At 42.4% G+C, this 17964-nt stretch overlaps 1 protein-coding gene across 1 annotated transcript in view; it reads right to left on the bottom strand.

The window, feature by feature from the left end:
- Positions 1 to 1990: 1990 nt before the first annotated feature.
- CLIC4 (chloride intracellular channel 4) overlaps positions 1991 to 17964 on the bottom strand; it is a 60198-nt gene continuing 44224 nt past the window's right edge. Inside the window, exons 4-6 of the mRNA XM_045859155.1 lie at positions 13635 to 13741; positions 3248 to 3429; positions 1991 to 2471 (exon numbers count right to left, since the gene is read on the bottom strand). Of these exons, the coding sequence (XP_045715111.1) occupies positions 2307 to 2471; positions 3248 to 3429; positions 13635 to 13741 (454 nt within the window). The 3' untranslated portion in view covers positions 1991 to 2306. The remainder of the gene's footprint in view (positions 2472 to 3247; positions 3430 to 13634; positions 13742 to 17964) is intronic.

Below are 17964 nucleotides of genomic sequence, written 5' to 3'. Positions count from 1 at the left end.
GTCCATTTGCTAATCTCAATTCCATCAGACTAACTTCCCTGATAAACTGATAAGGTCTTTCTATACAGAAAAATAAGTTTGCCTTCATCGAAATCCTAACTGACCTGCCTTTCCTGGACATCGAGAAGGACAGGCAAAAGAATGAGGGGATACCTTTTTTTTTAAAGGTAGAGAATAAATACTCAAGGTAAAATTACTTCACAATTGAGTTTCAGAATGTATTTTCCATCTGTCTGTTTTGAGGAGTGTTGCCCCTTCCTCACTAGCCCTCCCCTCCACACCCCTTAGTTCCCCATTCTTCTGCCTCTTTGCCCCGCTCTGAGCTCCGAGGCAAGCAAGGCCCAGTGTCACCTGAATGCCGAGTCACCGCTACTTAAAGAGAGATGAAAAGTGCCGATGGGCCATCTGTGTCCTGGTGCAGATGCGAGTTTTGCACCCACTGAAGCTGCTGCTACAGTATCTCGGTAGATAACCTGATAGTGCTTCTTCCGGGACCACATAAATCAGCCTCCGATATTCAACTGCAAAAAGGTGGGTGCTCAAACTTTTGATCAGCAATAAGGAGTTTTAAGAAAGGTAAAGCAAATCTCCCTGAGCCAAATGGATACAATATGGAGCTTTTCTTATCTTTCTTCACTAAGCTAATTACTGAGATAGGTTAAAAATATGCAGTATGCTTATAAAAATCCAGCTGCTTCCACAAAGGCAGTGCTTACTGAATGTTAGCATATCAAAGGGAGGAAATCATTGCCGTTTTAAAGCAATGTACTTACAATTTCCAAAAACAACCTATGAGAAATAGCACTTCTTAAACAAGTTAGGTATAAAAAATTACCAAAAAATGTATTATTAGTCACAACCCCTGCTTTGGAGCAATACTTAGAAGGTCTAATTTTATTTAAAAAAATGAACAAATACAAGGCAAGCTTTTGTTTTATTTTCCCCAAGTTCATCCTCCCTCGTTAGAGCACAAGTCGCTCCTGGTTCGGGACTTCCATTTAAACAACAAACACGCAGAGTGCTATTCCTCGGTCCGGCTGCAGGAAAGTGTAACGGAAGGAAACACAATGGTTGACATTGGGCAAAACTGCAGTAAGAACATACTCACTCTAACAACCCTAATTTAGTCCAAAGGAGGGAGCCACCCTCTACCCAACATCTAACAGCAAACGGGGATGGGATGGAAACGCTGCCAATCTGTGTGTTTTATCTTATTTTTAATACAGGGTGGATGATGCAGTCTTCAGATTACTCACATTACATGTGCTTTAGAAACAGGACTCTACTTGATCGTTTGACAAACCCACCCCACGCCCGTTAGGTTAATGTCTGTGTTAATTTCTACCTTGCTAATCACTGCACTGCTAAAGCCAAATCAACTAAATACCAGCATATGTAGTGCTGCTCAAAAGACCTACAAACATCAAGGTCCACGTTTACCTAAAAAGGGGCCTTTTAAAATAAAGGAAGAGAGCAGTAACGCTCCCGGTGAACGGCACTGGGCGAAGCACACAGAGCAAACACCACATTCAGACCGAGTATCGGGTGCCCACTGGCTTATCGTGTATGGATACAATTCTCAAGAAAGACTGAGAATGTTATCCCTCCCTCTAAACTTCTAGCTTCTACATAGTGTCAGACGCTGTAACTGGTATAATGGATAGATGCTTTCAGGAAAAGTGAAAACCCACGCACAAAGTGAAACAGCAAACCCCCTGGTGACATCGGTGGAAGGCTCTCTCCCCTGGCGGTGACTCCCTCTAGCACATATCCAGGACAGACTAAACTGAAACAGGGCACAGTGTTTTGATACAGTAGCAATCCTTTCGTATACTCTTACTAAATATTACAAAATTCCCCAAAATACATAAATATTCTTGTACCATGCATTATGCACCGATTTGGGGCTGCCTGATGAGGTCCAGTTACTATTCCAGCAGTTGAACGCTGCACCTCACCAGTCCTGCCACAGTGAATGGGCACCCGGGGGCGGCGGGGGGGGCTCGAGGAGGCAGCGAACCACCTCTGAAGTAGAAAGTTTGTGGTGAAGGGGCTCCAATTAGAAGAGAGGAGGATACGGGGCAGGGGAGGTAGGCAGGGCAGAAAATTTTAAAATAATACTGCTTAGGAGTGTATGCTTAAAGATAGCTACTATATACCTCATCTATCCTTTATCCTAATCTTGAGTAACTGCCATGTTCATGCAAAACAAGATTTCTACTTTATAGGAAGAGCATCAGTCTGTTAGGAAAAGCATATTCGTAGTCAGGATGGGCTGTGAAGGCATCTCTCTCGGAAGTGCTCTTTTACTTGGTCAGTCTTTTGGCCACGTCACTGTACGCGATCTCCACCTCCTTATCGCTGGGGCAGGTGTTGGTGAACTCGTCCCTGCTGTAGGCGTTAGTTAAGTATCTCCAGATGCCGGCCATCCTTTTCGGAATATCGAAGTTGCGGTACTTTTTGGCCACCACCTGAAATACAAAGAGATCAAAAGTTACCATTTCTTTGTCAGGTTAACCAGAATGTCTCTGATTTTGAGAAAAACTGATTCTGTGAATCTAAGAACCGTTTCTATCTGAAAGAAAGCTTAAATGTCCTCTGGACCTCTCTCATTCATTTCCCCAGAGAAGGGGAGGCTGAACTGACACGGCCCCTTCATTCTGACTGGCATTTTAAGTAGTGACGAGGGCAGCGAACCACACCGAGACTCCAGCCTGCGACACTGACTGTGGCCCCGCGCAGCCCCCCGGAGGAAGGCCGAGGGGAACCCGTGGGTGCACATCGACCCTTTCAAACGCACACTCTGCTGTTTCAGATCTGTTCGCCTTGATCTCGACCTTCACCGCACGGCTGGCATTTACTACTGTCCTCCGTCTAGCGGTGTCTCACACGGTAAATGCTCAACAAACATTTTTGCCGTGGAGAGAAGATGCCAGGGGACCACGGAACAGAATTTAATGACATGTCAGTGCCGCAAACTGCAATCCAAAGTAACCTATTACATCTTTGAATGCAGTCACAGAAAGATATAATATTCCTCTTTCTCATATGCTTCAATTTTAAGGCAACTCCCCGTTTAATTAACTCTATGCTGTTTCAACTATAGCTAAATGGCATTAAATCACACTACTCGGGGCTCCCGGTCCTGTGTCAGAGGATGGGAAGAGTCCCCACACAGAGGAGGTGCTGTCCTAGTACACATCAGCCCAGGCCTGGGGCAATGTGGTGCCACGGCCCACGGCCCTACCTTGACAATGTGCAATTTGGGCAACAGGTTGCAATCAGCCAGTGTCATTTCGTTGCCATCCAGAAATTTCCGTGTGGAAAACTTAATGTCCTCCATACTATTCTCATCGATCTCGTCGGGGAGGGGAGAATTCAGGTAGTCATCCAGTTTCTGCAGGGTTTTCAGGAGACCTCTCTCCAGTGCTGAAAGAAATGCGGGAACACCGTAAGAAGGCAAACCACCCCAGCCCCAAAGCATGGCTCTCTCAGTCGGTAACTGTTTGTCAAACGCTTCCCCTGACAGTAACACTAAGAATAGACAGTTCCTGCTCTCCTGTGGTGGGGGGTGGGGGGGGCGGCGGCGGGTGCGGATGAGACAAACAAATCGATTCAGACAGATAGAAAAACCAGGATGAGTTTCAGATAGTGGCTGCTGTAAAATCTTGTCGATAACTACATAGCCCACATACGAACACATCATGGCCCAGCACGGTTGATGTTTACACTGGAAAAACAGGTAGGAAAAAGCAAACCCCATATTTTAAATCTAGGGAAGAAAATCCTGCCCAAAGAGATTTTTCACTCTCAGTGTTTAAGCCCGACTCCCGTGAGAATATTTGGACTTTTCGCCACCAAACGTGCAGAGAAGCCCCAGTGCGGACAGAAAACCCGGCGTCTTCGCTCTGCCTTGAGTAACACGGGGCGCCAGCAGCGGCGTGCTGCACGACAGCGCGGAAGCCAGGGGCCGCACCGGAGAGCTGCACGGAGTGTCTCCTTGGACCAGCAGATTAGGATGCTGTAACTGTTATCATTTAGAGAGAGACGGGACAGAGCCGCCCCTACGCATCTGGAAAGGCAAGTCAGTGACCCTCAGCAGAGAGGTGGCGACGTCATTAGACATATGAAGTGACAACAGACACACCTTCTATTCTCCTGTCTCAACCGTGACCTTCCCGAGCCACCTTCACCCCGCTCCCAGAATAAATGAGCTCACACAAATGACTGCAGTACTTGGCTGTCAGAGTTAAATATTATGAGGTGACAATCTGTGCAGTTATGAACCTGAATGGAGCTGGATCCACTGTTGAGAAAGGCGAAGTCTCACGCGCTGCCTGTGAGGTGTTTCACCAGCAATGCCATGCGCCCTAACCCCGCACCTCTTCCTCCAAACCGCTCCCACCCCTCAGCCCCCGGTCCCTCCGATGGCTAGGTAAGGGGCTGCAGACATAAAGAGGAATGACTGCATTTTAAAGTCGGTCGGGCAGAGAAAGACACGCAGAGATACCCGGCTGGCTGTGCCCCACAGGTGCCGGGCCGTTCACAAAGCCGAGGTCTGTGGCAGCCCGTGTCGCGCAAGCTCACCGGTGCCCTTTTCCCAACAGCATGGGCTCACCTCACGTCTCTGTGTCACCTTCTGGTGATGCATGTACTATTTCAAACTTTTTCAGAATGATCACATTCATTATGGTGATGTCTGACCAGTCCTCTTCGATGTTACCATTGTAATGATTTAGGGCCACCACAACCCGCACCCATGTCACACAGTGAGACTCACGTCACACAGTGAGACTCACGTCACACAGTGAGACTCACGTCACACAGTGAGTCTCACCAGCCCGTGCTGTGTGTGTCCTGACTGCTCCACTGACAGCGCCCCCGATCTCTCTCCCTCCTCGAGGGCCTCCCTATTCCCTCAGTCGCAGCAATACCAAAATGAGGCCAATTAGTAACCCTACAATGGCCTCTACATGCTCAAGTGAAAGAGAGAATCACATCATCTCTCACTTTAAAACAAAACCCAGAAATGCTGGGGCTCCGTGAGGAGGGCATGCTGACAGCCGAAAGCCAGGGAGGCCAAACGCCCGGCCTCTGGTGCCAGACCATCAGCCAAGTGGTGGATGCACGCAAAGGAAGACGTCTTGAAGTTCTGCAGCGCACGGATCAAGGAAGACTTTCGACTTTCAAGTCTTATGTAAGAAATAAATTTTGTAAGGCTATAGCTGCCATAAATCACGATTCCTCTGATGGATGTGGGCAAAGTAAATTGAAAACCTCTGGAAAGGATTCACCATTCTGGACGCCATTAGAACGCTCATGAGTCATGGGAAGAGGTCAAAAATAGCACTAACAGGCATTTGGGGGAGGCCGACTCCAGCCCTCACACATGACTTTGAGGGGTCTGAGACTTCAGAGGAGGAAAAACTGCAGATGTGGTGGAAACAGCAAGAAAACTAAAATTAGAAGCTGAGAGAGCCTGAAGACGTGGCTGAATCACTGTAATCTCACGATAAAACTCAGACGGAGGAGGGGCTGCTTCTCACAACGGATGGGCAGAGACAGTGGTTTCTCGAGATGAAATCTGTGCCCGGTGAAGATGCTGTGAAGATTGCCGAAATGACAGCAAAGGATTTAGAATACGACGTGAGCTTAGGTGCTGCAGCAGCTGCAGGGTTCGAGAGGGCTGACTCCGACGCTGGAAGAGGTTCTACTGCGGGAGAAATGCGGGAGAAATGTCTCTGCTGTGAAGAAATCGTTTGGGAAGGGAAGAGTCGGTCAACAGGGCAAACTTCTTATTTTAAGAAACTGCTGCAGCCACCTCAGCAGCCACCTCAGCCGTCAGCAACCGCCTCCCTGATCAGTCAGCAGCCATCAATACGGAGTCAAGACCCTCAGGCAGTAACAGATGATGACTCATAACAGACTTGCAGGCTTAACAGGCTGCAGTTGTAACATAACTTTTATATGTGCTAGGAAACCAAATGTTCATGTGACTCACTGTACTGAGATGCTCACTTCACTGCAGTGACCTGGAGTAGAACCCGCAGTATCTCCAAGGTATACCTGTACCATATTATCTAACTTATACGTACAACCTAAAAAACAAACAAGCAAAACAAAACTCACAGGTACAGGAGAGAGGGGTGTGTATCAGAGGGGAAGGAGGTCAGGAGGTGGGCAAGATGAGGGCAGGGGTCACACGCACGGTGACAGGCCGTACGTAACAAGAACGACTGTGGTGATGGCAGCATATACAAAGATCAAGTTACTATGCTGCACACCCGAAACTAATGTCATGTTGCATATCAATTTTACCACAATAAAAAAAATTGAGATGATTATAATTGCCTTCATTGGCATGATAGCTAAAAATAAATGAAAGATGCTTAAAAGTTTTTAAGAGCCAGTATCTGATAACTGAAGACCTTGTAGTTTTTAATATGCTTTAAAAAATGTATTAGTTATGTTCAGTCCTTGATATGGGCACGTTCTATCACTATCATATTTTAAAAGCTTTTTATTTTCAAACTCAGGGCTGGTTTACATTAAGCTAATAGTCTACAAAATCATGAACATCTTCCTTCTAGTTCTTGTTATTAAATTCACGTATAATTCCCACTTCTGTACTTCCTCTGCACACCCCCTCAAGTTCGTGGCGCTCTGCCTGAGCACATGGCGGGCACTTGGTCGACATCCGGCTCAGACTGAGATAAAGCAATAACTAAGTAGAAAAGTTTTGATTTCTTAATGTATGGATGAGGTTCAAAAGGAAATTAGATACTTTTAAATGTGGAATAGGTACTTTTAAAATGTAGAATAGACACTTAAAGTCAGATGAGTGACAATAGTTCCACTTGACTGTTACATCTTTGTGGAAAGCTGAGAATGAGTTAGGTACTACATATTGCTATAGAACATAACAACCATTTAAAAACTGTAAAGAACTGGTAATAATTTTTACTTAGGTGAGTATCAAACTAATTGGAATTGTGGTATTGATCAAGTTACAGGTGATATCGAGATCAAAGAACTACCTATTTTATGAATAAAAGGTCACTCTAGCTGTAGCCAGGGCCAAGCTAGTTTATTTCTTAGATGAAAGAAAGAAACTTAGTGGGGCAGCGGGGCACTGGAACCTGGTAAAATAAAGTTGAGGAGCTAGGGAAGTTCAACGGAAACAAAAGGAGTGACAGGGAATTGGGCCATTTAAAAATAAGTAATAAAAATATGATAAATATTAATATTATTATTACCTATATAAAGGTAATAAATATCACCCTTCATTAATTATATACAAGCTACTGATCATGCATACAGTAAGCCAAAATGTAAAGTTTATAAATTAACAAGAAAATGCAATGTGAGAAACAGGTGGGCTAGTAAGGAGACCAGGGAGGGCATGATGGAAAACCCTTCAAGGTTGTACTTAAAAGGAAAAGGAAAAAGAAAAAAAGAGGCAGTAGACTCTCAGGACCGCAGAAGAACAAAGAACCAAGGTGCTCACTCTCCGAAGCTGGGAACACAGAACAAGTGCCCGGGAGACGTAAGGACTCGTTCCTTGGCATGCTGACCATGGACAGAAGCGTGGCCTGGAAGGAAGGTAACGCCGCCTGAACCCAAACACTGAAATAATGCCTGCAACGGGCCTGAGGGTACGGCAGGTTTGAGCAAGTTAGTCATCTCCAACCTATTCTAAATCAACGCTTTCTGAATTAATTCTCAAGTGTATCCAATAGGAAAATAATATCCTAAATTTACAAGGTTTATACCATAAAATGCCTATCAACCCAGATGTAAGGCACGGACTAAAATTACACTAGCAGAACACTGCAATCATTGTTCTTTCTGTAACTTGGGACTTAGCGCAGCCCCTGCGATGAGGTTGAACTGCTATACCTGACTAGAATGTTCGGTGTTTTTCCATAGTTAAGAATGTCAGAATCAAGGGTGTAGTATTAGTGAACACAGAAAATGCTGAGTTAGTTTGATACAATTTTTATGTATCAATGTAAGAAATGGCCAACAAAACAAAGAAAAATAGAAGTACCAAAAGGTACTCAAGAGCACCATGCAATACACATCAGTTTTGAAGACAAACCATTACAATAATTTGAGATTGCTTAAAATAAAGAAAATGCACAGACTAACCACTAGGAGGCAGTAGCAAGCCACCAGAAAGGAGCTCCTTGCCTTTTGCAATATGTAGCACTGTTATTCTCCAATACCCCTGGTGTAACAATACTAGTATCTCCAAGATGATCTTTCAAAAGCTCTCAAAAATATTAGTAAGTGCAATAGATCATATGGTCAGTTTTAAATTAATCATGAAAATCAAAACACCTTTTTTTGACTATGAGAACTCAGTAAAATTGAAAAGACTAACCACGTACACACACCAGGGTCAGAAGTATGAGGGAATGACTATTTCACGTTAATGGGAGTATTTACTGCTATAAACTTTTGGAGAACAAAACGTTTTAACATATTTGGAATCTAGCACAAGGACATTCACTGGCAGTATAATTTGTCATAATAAAAAAACCTGACACAATCTAAAAGTCTACCAACAGAGATATGGTTAAATAAAAATCCATATTATGGAATATTAAGCAGCATTTCTAAAAAAATGAAGTAGATCTATACTTTTAAGAGTTTCCACCACATAATGTGAAAATGACAATTGCATAATGCAATATATACACATTTATGTACACGGCAAAATTAGATAGAGAAAAGGATGCATGCTGTAGGGGAAGAGGTTACATAATGTGCTTAAGGAGCACTTAATTTTTATAAAATTTACATTTATAGTAATTTAACTTTTTTTATAGATTTTTGTTTATTTTTAGAGAGAAGGGAAGGGAAGGAAAAAGAGAGGGAAACATCAATTTGTGGTTGCCTCTCGCATGCCTCCTATTGGGGACCGGGCTAATTTAACTTTTTAAATAAGCAGGTATTACTCTATTACCAAATGAGTAAATACAAAGCAGAAACCATTAAATATAATAAGTCCATATCTGCTGCAGAAAAACAATACAGCCCTAACTGGTGTGGCTCAGTAGGTTGAGTTCTGGACTGCAAACCAAAAGGCGGCCAGTTCGATTCCCAGTCAAGGCACATGCCTGAGTTGGAGGCCAGTACCCAACTGGGGGCATGCCAGAGGCAACCAGTCAATGTTTCTCTCCCTTCTCCCTCCCTTCCTCGCTCTCTAAATAAATAAATAAATAAATAAATAAATAAATAAATAAATCTTAAGACAGTACAATTCACAAAGACAAAAACAAACATTACAAACATTGCAAACATTGTCCTGGCTGATGCAGCACAGCAGATTGAGCACCGGCCTACAAACCAAAATGTTGCCAGTTCGATTCCCCATCAGGGCACATGCCTGTGTGCAAGAGGCAACCGACTGATGTTTCTCTCCCTCTCTTTCTCCCTCCCTTCTCCTCTCTCTGAAAATAAATAAACTCTTCAATAAAAAAAAACACTTAACATGGATAAAACTGAATTTTAAAGCTACTGCTAGTTTTAATAAAGGAAAATCTTACATAAACAATTTTTAAAGGCTAGGTGACACAGAATGAAAGAGGGAGAGGTAATTAAAGATGACTAATATATAATGTGATTTTACAACTACGATGATGAACAATCATCCTCTGATTCTAAACACTTCATGGGGGGAGTGAATCCTGAATAGAAAGTTACTGATTGGAACCTCTAGATTCCACTCCTCCATTTAAAAATAGGAATTAGAACATCATAGAATATGCCTCAGAGCACACAATAGCAGATTTTCATCGCTCCTAAATTCATGGATCTTTGAAGAATATTATACATATGAGACTAATAAATTATCGATTAGTTACATTTGAGAGCTTAATAAATTATATACATTAATGAAATTAACGGAACTGAAATAACACTTAGGAGATCTGGGACAGGTCATGCCTCGCCCATCCCCGTAAAAGGAATTATTCACTGATCTCTTTTATTTTTTTTTAATCCTCATCCGAGGATATGTTTACTGATTTTAGAGAAAAAGAGAGAAACATCAATGTGAAAAACATCGATCAGCTGCCTCCCACACACGCCCCAGCCTGGGATTGAACCTGCAACAGGTGCCCTGACCACAACTTTGGTGTGCGGGACGCCACTCCCACTAACTGAGCCAGCGGGCCAGGGCTCATTAACATCATAAGTCTTTTAATGCTTCAAAAGACTACACAAACTCTTACTCCCAACCAACTTGGACATGTTCCAAAAGAATTATATGTTTCAGCCTTAGCTGGTGTGGCTCGGTGGACTGAGCGTGGGCCTGCAAACCGAAAGGTCACTGGTTTGATTCCCAGTCAGAGCACGTGCCTGGGTTGTAGGCCAGGATCCCAGGCGTGAGAGAGGCAACCACACATTGATGTTTCTCTCCCTCTCGTTCTCCCTCCCGTCCCCCTGTCTGAAAATAAATAAATCAGATCTTTAAAAATAAATAAGTAAATAAAATGAATTATATATTTCAGTTACCCATCCATCAATCAATTTATCTATCAATCTATCATCAGTGTTTCCCTTTATTTTATTCTTTACATCATTTTTACTTGTACCTGATCTAAGCACTGGCCCTTCTTTTTGTTTGTTTTTAAGATTTTATTTATTTACTTTTACAGGGGAAGGAGGGAAGAAGGAGAAACATCAATGTGTGGTTGTCTCTTTCGCACCCCCTATGGGGAACCTGGCCCACAATCCAAGCAAGTGTCCTGATTGGGAATCGAACCAACGACCCCGTGCTTCACGGGCCGGCACTCAATCCACTGAGCCACACCAGCCAGGGCTGGCCCTTCTGTCTCACGTTCACTAGCCCAACAGCATGGCATCTAATCCCTTAGCTCAGAATGAGGTCTTAAATTATCCAAACCTTTGTAAAATATTGGATTTTGTAAAACATTTCATAGGCTGGTAAAACTAATCAAAGACTTGTCTATTATGATTTGCCATATAAAATACCAAATCCATCTCTATGTAAGATGTTTATTATTTGGAGGAATAAGGAAGTAGACCATTTCCTAGGCTTATTTAAGGTATTTAATTGCATGAAACAGTCAGATAAGAGACCTGCAACACATATACATAAGGGAGATCCCATTAAGGTCCAAAATTATTTGGAACATTTGTGTTCTAAAATCTCATGGCAGGGACAGGTCCCTGTGAGGAGAAGTTGCCTGGCAACTGGAATTCTTATTTACCAATAGGTAATTTAATACAAGGCCTTCTAAGTTATGCACTGTGTAATCCACTATGTTGTTTGTTCTTATTGGTTACAAAATTCTAAGGACAGTAAGGGTAGGTGGCTACTAAAACAGTAACAAATTAATAGGAAAAAGTAGAATACGAAGATATACTTAAATGACTCACTCTCTCCCCTATTTTCTCCCAGCAACCCCATCCACCAAAAGGGAAAAAAAAAAGATTATTTTAAGCAAACACATTTTTTCCTCTCCACCAAGCGTCAGAAGAAATTCAACCACCCTCCAGTTCTGAAAGCCACAAAGAGAAATAAAAACATTATGACTTTAACGAAGAGAGTCTGAAGAACTATGCAGCAAGAGCATCTGAGTATAAAAGAGAGTTCCATGAAAAGGAAAGGCAGAACAGAACAGGAACCGTCTGTGGAGAGGAGGGGCGCCAGTGTAACAGCTCACTCAGTGTATAAAGTGCTTAGACAGAAACACTAGGGGGGAAAAAAGCCAATTCCTAAGGAAAGTTTCTTCCAAACCAAGGCAGCTTCTAGAACACATTTAATCAACATAAGCCAGGCCTGAGCGCTACCCCTCTCTCCCCCCACTGCAGAGAAACATTTCATTCAATGAATATTCCAGGAGGCACTGAAATTCAATACTAAATTATAAAATGCTGCAATTTTAAATTTTTAATAATCAAAAAATGATAGCCTGAATAGCTTGGAAATCTGTTTACTGAAATGATATAAAGAAACCAGCAACTGTTTTTTTAAAAAATTGTTTATTCTTGCTTAGCCAGCACTGATTCCTCCCCCACCCTTCCCCTTGGTCATTTGCTGCCATAAACTTCTATGCAGAAGAAGCCCACTGGGCTGGCCGAGCACCTTGATTACCCACAGTAGAGGAGCAGGGACAAAAACCAGCAATAGGAGTCACTTCAGATCACCCTGCACTCAGAACTTTCTCCCATGTACTGAACTTTGTAAGGCTGGTGCTGACCAACAGAAAAATAAGACGTCAAGAATTTTGCTAACAAGTGCTCTGCTGTGTTACAAAGTTTTTCTACTATGGGAAGACACACTTGTGACACAGCAGCTTCTTTTTAAAAATTCCACCCTGGCTGGTGTGGTTCAGTGGACTGAGCGCCAGCCTGCGAACCAAATGGCCACCAGTTCGATTCCCAGTTAGGGCACATGCCTGGGCTGTGGGCCAGGTCCCCAGTGTGGGGCATGTGGGAGGCAGCCACACATTGGCGTTTCTCTCCCTCACTTTCTCCCTCCCTTCCTCTATCTCTAAAAATAAATAAAATCTTTTAAAAAATTAAAATTAAAAAACTAAAAAAAAATTTAAAATCCACACAAATGTATGGGGGATGGAGGCTGGGTGAAAAGGGGCAAAGGGGAGGAAAATAGGGGATGTTTGTAATGTTGTCAATAATAAAAAAAGACAAATACATATTTTACATATTTAAATATAACATAGTCATTATTTCTTCCTCAATTAGGACACATATGTGGGGAAAAACTCAACTGTCTAAAACAATGATGGATTCAAATGTCTTTATGAGCTGGCTTTTTTGGTTATTGTTGTTACTCTTAATTAAAATTAAATACTAATGCTCTCTCTATACAGTTTTCTCCAGAGAGAATAATGCTTACCATCCCAAAGAAAAGAAAACAGAGAATTACTGACCGGTATGGGTTAAGACAATGTTCATTAAATGGGACCTCTTTCAAAGAGGCTTCCCTCTAATATACCAAATGGGAGTTTGGTAAACAAGAGTGTCCTTTAATAAACAAAAAGAAAATCACATCCATATTACCTAAACAATTCTCACCATGAAAATATAACTTGAAATTAAAATCCTACTTTTAGGAATGCAGAGCTCGGGAAGGCCGGTGAGTCTAAAGGCTCTCTTAGAGCAACTCCAAAAATTGCTCTTTAAGCGGAATTAGCACAAAAATCCACCGAGGCTGGTTTTAGAATGCTGGCACCCAACAATAAACAAGAGATTTAGTAACGGTTTAAAGTAAACTTCATCAGTCCACTGTTTTTGCTGCACCAGTAATTTCTGCACAGCTCCCTGCACAGGAACTTCAGAAGAATATGGCAACACATTCTTTCCATGAACACACGATTACACACCTACTACACTGCTGAGCACTGTCCCACAAGCTAGATACACAGAAAAATTAGCAATTTAAGGACTTATCCTGGCTTATCATCAAATCCCTGGTCAACTCTGAATACCGGTTTTTAACATTCATGGGAATATCTGGATTCCGAAGTAGTCATTTATAATCAGTCATAATAGAGTTTTTTGGTAGCCACGCACCACCCCCGCCAAGTGTTAATTCAATCATTTCTTTCTTTCTTTTTTTCATTTTTTATTTTTACCTTCATTAGCCTCTGGCCTTGAATTCTTAATATATGCAGAGAATTTGGCAAAGATGTCCATCCCAGCAGTATTTGATTCTGGGTGTTTTGGGGACAGCTTTAAGTACCTAAATGAAAAAAGTGAAGATAGATTATAGATCCTCCAAAGATACATGAGCATAAATTCCCTCAATCAATAAACCATTGTGCTAGTAATTACTAGACATCTTTTAACAGTTATTAATCTAGAAAATGCCATCATCTGTTTTCGATGATATTTTTAAGATGTGCTTTTTCCTTTGGAAACAAAGCCCGGCCCAGTTTTTGTTCCCATGTTAATATTCTTGGCAACCAGAAGACATCTGCACTCCACCTCCATTGCATAAACCAGAACGCTGGGGAGACCGGCTGCGCGTCCGGAGACTGGGGCCAGGCCAACGGGCGTCTGAGGAGGAGGGCCCTAGCGCAGCACTCAGAGAACTCTCTGTGATGACGGAAACATTTTCCATCTGCACTGTCCAGTACAGTAGACCTTTCGTGATGTGTGGCTATTTGACTATGAATTTAAAGTAATGACAATTAAATCAAGTTAAACGTTCGCTCTCTCAGCTGCACTGGCCACCTTTCAACTGTAGAGCCTTCTTAAACAGGAGCGCTCCCCAGGCACTGGCTGTGCCCGCCCTGCACCCGCCCCGTGCGCGGGACCAGAGAGCTCTGCCAGCAGGAAAAGTCTAGGCCGGCCGGCGGCGTGTTCACCCACAGCAGGTTAAGGACAAAAACAGCATGAGACAGATCACTCACACACTTCGGACCACCCTACACTCGGGATTTTCCAGAACCTGCCATACACTACATTTTGTAAGAGTGGCATGGAGCAATAGAAAACTAAGATGTCTGGAATGTGGCTGACAAGCGCTCCGTTGTGTTGTTACCAAGTTTTCCTGCTTTGAGAAGTCATTAGTGACACAACAGCTGTAACACACACACACACACACACACACACGCATGTTTTACATATTTCCATTTCAAACACACACACCCATAGATTTCTTCCTCAAATTGGAAAATACACGTGGAAAAAGCTTAGCGCCTCACTCTTTCCTCTTGCACCAGCTCCCGGGACTCACGGCCAAAGGAACTCGGACTGGTCGAACCACTTCAGGGAGGACTCATCAGCTGAAAGGCCCTACCCAAATTTTGCTGGAAAACGGGCTTGGGGCAGTGAGACTTTAAAAAATATCTTACATTGAACTAGTCATTTAGATTTATTTATATATTTTAAGGTGCCGTCTTACCACTTTTCTTTAAATTAAAAATGAAGATGAGGTATTTATAGATAGAAATTTAGTTCAGTTGTAAGGTCCAGTTTCAGGTTAGTTTTATAATCATTTTCTTTTTTTCCCCCATATTTTACTATTTTGAATTCAAGAACAGCTATACCTTCTAAAAACTGGACACAGAACTGTGTGGGCAGGAAGAATATAAAATATCTATTGAACACCTATATGTTCAAGTTATCTTTCTTTTTAATATCTCTCAATTTTTAAGCTTAAAATTTTCTCTTATAAACAAAATTATTTGAGTTTTCCAGTGAACAATTACAGTAAATGAGTTTCACCTGAGTTTATGTGTTATGTATGTGTACTCTCCCTCCTATCTACTGAAAACTACCTCCACACACCTCTCTTCCTTCCTGCCTGAGCTGCAACAGTTAATCCCCGTTCCAACAACCCTGGATTTCCCTTGACTATAAAAACAACCGACCTCCAATTTAAATGTTTTCACCGCGGGTAATACAGTACCTGCATTGATTCCTTCCAACGAGAAAACAGTGCAAGGAGCGTAAGTGCCCCTTCAGTACGTCTGTGTCCTTCTCTAGCCAAGTCTCCAAAATTAGCCTTCTTACCCCAACCAGTATTTGGTTGTACCAACTTTTTCTAATGAGGTAAACTTTGTAAGTCTCAAAATAACTTACAGGAAGGCAGGCTTGAATTACAGATCATTTGTATGTTCAGTATTCACACATATATTCTTTTATTCTAATTGTTAAGTATCCGTTGTGTGTCAGGCCTTGCACCGTTGGGGACGTAATGACGAGCACGCAGAGGCACAGTTACTGGAGACTATTTAATGAGCAGGTAAGAGTGAAGGCCTGTCAGTCAGCATATCCTCATTCATATGAAAATAAATGCCATTAAAAATTTTTAAAAGCACTGTTCTTAAAAGCAGCTAAATGTGCCCTGTTCCTCCCTTCCAAGACAAACCATTAAACTTGTATTGTGAATTTAATGCATACAATACTTTAACACCTCAATTTCTCATTTTGCCTAAAAGGAACTTATAGTCCAGAAAATTTACACATTGGCCCCAAAGTCACTAGATTTGTTAAAAATATTGCCAAACTAAAATCCAGATTTCCCGTCCCCAGATGCAGTTTTTTGTCGCTGTCATCGTTGTCTGTTTTATAAATCAGGTTCTCTCTAAAATATAAATCCAATTCTGAACGAGAAATTCCTAATTTAGTTGCCAACTTTTTTTGCATCCCCTCAACACTGGATTTTAGTAATTCATCCATTATCATTCGTTTTAGCAGACAGCTTGATAAAGCCATAATTTTCAATTATTGTGAATATTCACTTTAACATTTAACAAAAGAAAGGTAAATAGTTAATAAAAGGCCATGTGTCAACAGCAGGACATGAGCAGCCAGGGCACTGAGGCTTCAGATCAGCCCTTTCCTCGGCATTACATTGCAGACTATTAACGGTGGACTAGCTAATAGTATGTCCATCCTTTTAGGAAAGATCTCAAATACTTTTCCTTCCTCATACTAACATAAAATAAAGTCTGGTTATATAGCATACTAAATTACCCTTGTAAATTCAATTTTCATTGTCAGTATTTTTCATTTTTATAAAAGGCTTAATAACACTTTGGAGTAGAGAGCTCTTCTCCAAAATTATCTAGCTTTCTCCATCCTTCTATCCTTTCTCCAGTAAGTTAGCAAAGTATATAGGCCTACTTCAGTTAAAAATCCAGTTTCAAAGCTTTTTTGGGGGGTGGGGGGGGCATGGAGGAGGCAAAGTACTTCATTCAAGCAATGGGAACTAGAAATAAAAATAAGAGTAAAAAACCCCCATAAACACAGAAGAAAGAGAAAGTTTCTCCTTAAAACCTACAGTTACCTTACCCAGCAACACTTGCTCATTTAAGCTTTTCTTTAGTCTCTGAATTCAAAACAACTCTAGAACAGACAGTTGCCTGTATTTATATTTGTCACAATGAAACCGTAAGTGCTCACACAAAAACAGTCTGCTCGCAGTATCATCAAACGCCAGAAACATGCTGTTAGAAATGCTAGGTTCCTGTACAACAACTCCGCCTTTTCTCCTCACCCTGTCTGGAAACACGAAGGCTTGCGATAGGAGAGTGAGGAAGATCAGACGCGGTTAAGGACCTGGAGACCCACTTGTCCTAGAGAGAAAAGGCGGTGGGCCAGGAGGGTCCCCGAGTGCCACAGAACAATAAAGGAAAGGGAAGGGGATGCCCGTGACAGTCCCAGGCACATCTCTGCCCCACCCTCCCCGTGCCCGCTCTAGACGCAGTTCTGCTCGACACAGGCCACACTGTCTGATGAGCACGTCGCGCTGGGGGCTGCAGAGCCCACTGAGGAAACAGCACACCCAACCCAAACTGGCTGTTGCAATGCGTATAAACAAAAACTCACCGTAGTTAAACCTCACCTACTTTTCAAAAAGGATTTACTTTGACAACCACCTTCAGCCCAACTCACTCATGAAGTAAATTGTCTTGGACTTCTCTTCTGCCCTTCCTCCACGCTTGAGCTAGCCTTTAATTTGGTCCTCTCTAGAGCGGGGGCCGGTACTGGTCTGTGGCCTGCTAGGACCCGGGCAGAACAGCAGGAGGTGAGTGGCTGAGCTCCGCCTCTGGTCCGCCACCCACCCCGGCAGTCCCTAGAAAAATTGTCCACAAAATTGGTCCCTGATGGCAAAAAAGTTGGGCACCACTTTTCTGAAGCACAATCCCAATTAAAGACACATTTTACCTCTTTTATAAAAGTCAAACTCAGCTAAATGAGACACAGAAAGAAGACAATAGGAGAAACAGGTTTTTGAAAAAAACCTGGCATAGACCTGGCTTTGAACGTATGTCAGCTCTGCCACCACTAACCCTGGACAAATTATTTGGACTGCTCATCTTCAGTTTCTTCACAGAGTCCTTGCCACAGAATAATCCGCAATGTACAGGACGTGGCACGTAATTAGCTCTTAAATGTCAATAACAGCGAAGGCATTAGCAACATCAAAAAGACTGCCTTCTAAATTAATGA

The sequence above is a fragment of the Phyllostomus hastatus genome, unplaced genomic scaffold (genome assembly GCF_019186645.2).
Source record: "Phyllostomus hastatus isolate PE091 unplaced genomic scaffold, TTU_PhHast_1.1 phas_scaffold_182, whole genome shotgun sequence".
NCBI lineage: Eukaryota > Metazoa > Chordata > Mammalia > Chiroptera > Phyllostomidae > Phyllostomus > Phyllostomus hastatus.
The sequence above is the reverse complement of the archived record's forward strand: the minus strand, read 5'-3'. Positions and strand labels throughout refer to the sequence as shown.